Source organism: Sardina pilchardus, chromosome 1 (assembly GCF_963854185.1).
Source record: "Sardina pilchardus chromosome 1, fSarPil1.1, whole genome shotgun sequence".
Classification (NCBI taxonomy): Eukaryota; Metazoa; Chordata; class Actinopteri; order Clupeiformes; family Clupeidae; genus Sardina; species Sardina pilchardus.
In genome coordinates, this window is record NC_084994.1 from 34,397,564 (window position 1) to 34,400,056 (window position 2,493).

General features: G+C 46.6%; 1 protein-coding gene across 1 annotated transcript in view; it reads right to left on the bottom strand.

Annotated features, from left to right (window-relative positions):
- Positions 1-1,858, bottom strand: part of sorcs3a (sortilin related VPS10 domain containing receptor 3a) — a 239,572-nt gene extending 237,714 nt beyond the window's left edge. Inside the window, exon 1 of the mRNA XM_062534116.1 lies at positions 1,601-1,858. Within this exon, the coding sequence (XP_062390100.1) occupies positions 1,601-1,858 (258 nt within the window). The remainder of the gene's footprint in view (positions 1-1,600) is intronic.
- Positions 1,859-2,493: the final 635 nt, after the last annotated feature.

The following is a 2,493-nucleotide window of genomic DNA, read 5'->3' on the forward strand; positions in this document are numbered from 1 at the left end:
TACTAGGACGCAACGCCTCACGACAACATCAAATTAGTCATGTAAATGATGCGGGGAGGGCTTAGTGGCTTTTTTTTTGTAATGTTGAGTGGAGAGTATGGCTAATTATGTCAGTAATTTGTTTTTGTTTCTGCCCTATTCACGGGTCTTTCATGTCGAGGACCAGGAGGAAGGAAGCTGATTTTTGTTTTGGATTATTAGTATTTATGCCAAAAAAAAAAAAGGGATCAAAAGACGACACAGAGATCAAAACCAGGGCTCTCAGTGTGCTGCTCCTTCCCCTGTTCTGCTAAAACAGGCAATCAGGTGTGAATTTAAATACAGCTCTAGCTCGCATTGTGATACTGGGGGAGACACGAGAGGGAGAATCATGACATTGTGAATGAGGCTCTGGAATACCAAACGCCTCGGGGATCGACACCTTGTTCAGATTGCTCTTGTCAGCAGGGTTTGTTCTCAAATCCAGCAGCAACGGCAGTTCCTTCGTATGACAAATCAAAGGCAAAAAGGGGGGGAGTTTTCCCGCATTTTCCACAGTTTTACACAATTCTTAATGTGGCAAATAACACTGTCATCGCATTAATTGCAAACAATGAACCCTTTCGTGTGTGAACATCAATTTATCCCCAGACTGGCGCAGGGCGCATCAACAAGCTTGCCACTTTCCTTTCTCTCCCAAAAATTGTCCTCGGATGCCACTGATGCGGTCCTATTCTTGTAGAGAAAGCACGTTTAATCCCTTTCGCCCGGAGCGGACGCACGGAAACCGCAGAAGAGTTCATTACTGAATGATACATACTTCCCGTGTACGCGCCTACTGTACACCACCTCTTGGCGCGTGTGTGTAAGTGCAGCCGTGGCTTGCGCTCCTCGGCTGTTACGAGCGACTTATTCGAGAGGGGCAGGGGATATTTGCCCCTAAACATTCTACACAATGCTCCTTAGACCGCGGCAAATTGACTAATAACTGATTTATTCAAAAGCTGATGTAATCTCATTATAATGAATCGGGGGAAATTAGCACTCGTTTCCCAAACTCCACGACATCCCCTTAGTTGTTTAATGAAATGGTGAAAAGCAATACGCGCTCATAACTGAAGGCAGTGGTCATTAATTTAGCAACATTTGCAATTAGTGATCACATTGTCACAACCTGCTTTACAAGATGAGAGTTGCTAAAATGCTACTAAGAAATTTAATCTGAATCAGACACGTATGGAACATTAGTTCTTCTTGACAATTGATCTTACTTTAAAAACAGATATTCATGTTGCCAGCTCACAGCGTGGCAACCTACAAAAACTGTACAAATGGTAGTCGCTTGGCACCCCCTGTGCACATCATTTAAGGATCTACCGTCTCGAGTGAATTTGGGAGACAAATCTAAAGCGCTCCCAGATGGGCTTAGATTGCGAGCTGTCTGGCGTACCTACTTCCATCGCTGCGTTGGCCAGAACGTGGAGCGCCACAGAATGCACCTGTTACTATTGGAATGAAATCACAGACGCGGCGAATCATCCAGAACGCGTCTCACAGACCAGAGCTAGGGACAGGGCTCGGGTAAAAAATGGCATTAAATGACACTGAAGGGGCGCCCTGCTGTGTTAAATTCACACCCACGTGAAAGTAAAGAAATCGTATGACTTACGCTGCTGTTTTGCCCAGACCAGTACACGACAGCGTGGTTGTGGGCAGAGTCTCCGGTCAGAGCAAAAGTGCTGCTTGTTAGTTTCGGCTCGTCTTGCTTGGTGCTGGTTACTTTCGCGTCGTCCCTGTTCCACCGGGGCTCGGACCTCAGTTTCTGCTCCTCCAAAAGCGGACCTGGGTTCTTCCTTTCGGCGGATGAGTCACTGAACATTCGGTCGCCTTCGCTGGTCCACGCGCCTTCGGTGAATTCAAAGGGCTCCGGTTCGCTTCGTTTGGCCCTAAAAAATGTCGCATCCCCTTTCTCCACTTTGTCAAATTCGGATCCTCCATATGAGATACTCGGCATTCCCAAATCAAATTCGTCGCTTTTACTACCCAGAACTGAAGCTTCCGATGAGACTTTCGTGTTGTCTCCGTATCGTTCAAAATCTTTCTCAAACGTAGCTACATCCACAGGACCAATGCCAGCTTGTTCGGCGAATACTCCAATATTTTTGTCAAAAACTCTCGGCTCCGGTCCGGCATGCGTCGGAGAATCCACAGTCCCTGCCGGAACGGTGCGCATATCCAGATGTACATCCCTTCGGTTAACTCGCAAAGGCGATGGGCAAGATTCACAAGATATATCTGCCCGGGTCGTTAATACAATATTAGCGGATAAGATAAAACACACAGACAGAATTAAATTGAAGACATGTAACAAACCAGAACCCGTCTCCATAGCTGGCAGAAAAAAAGGGAATATTTCCCCTTCAAGGACCAGGCAAGTCCCTCACGCGAAGTGGTGAAATTGTTACTGCGGCCCGATCGTCTGGGTTTTTACAAAAGTGCTCTTCAGCTAAACTG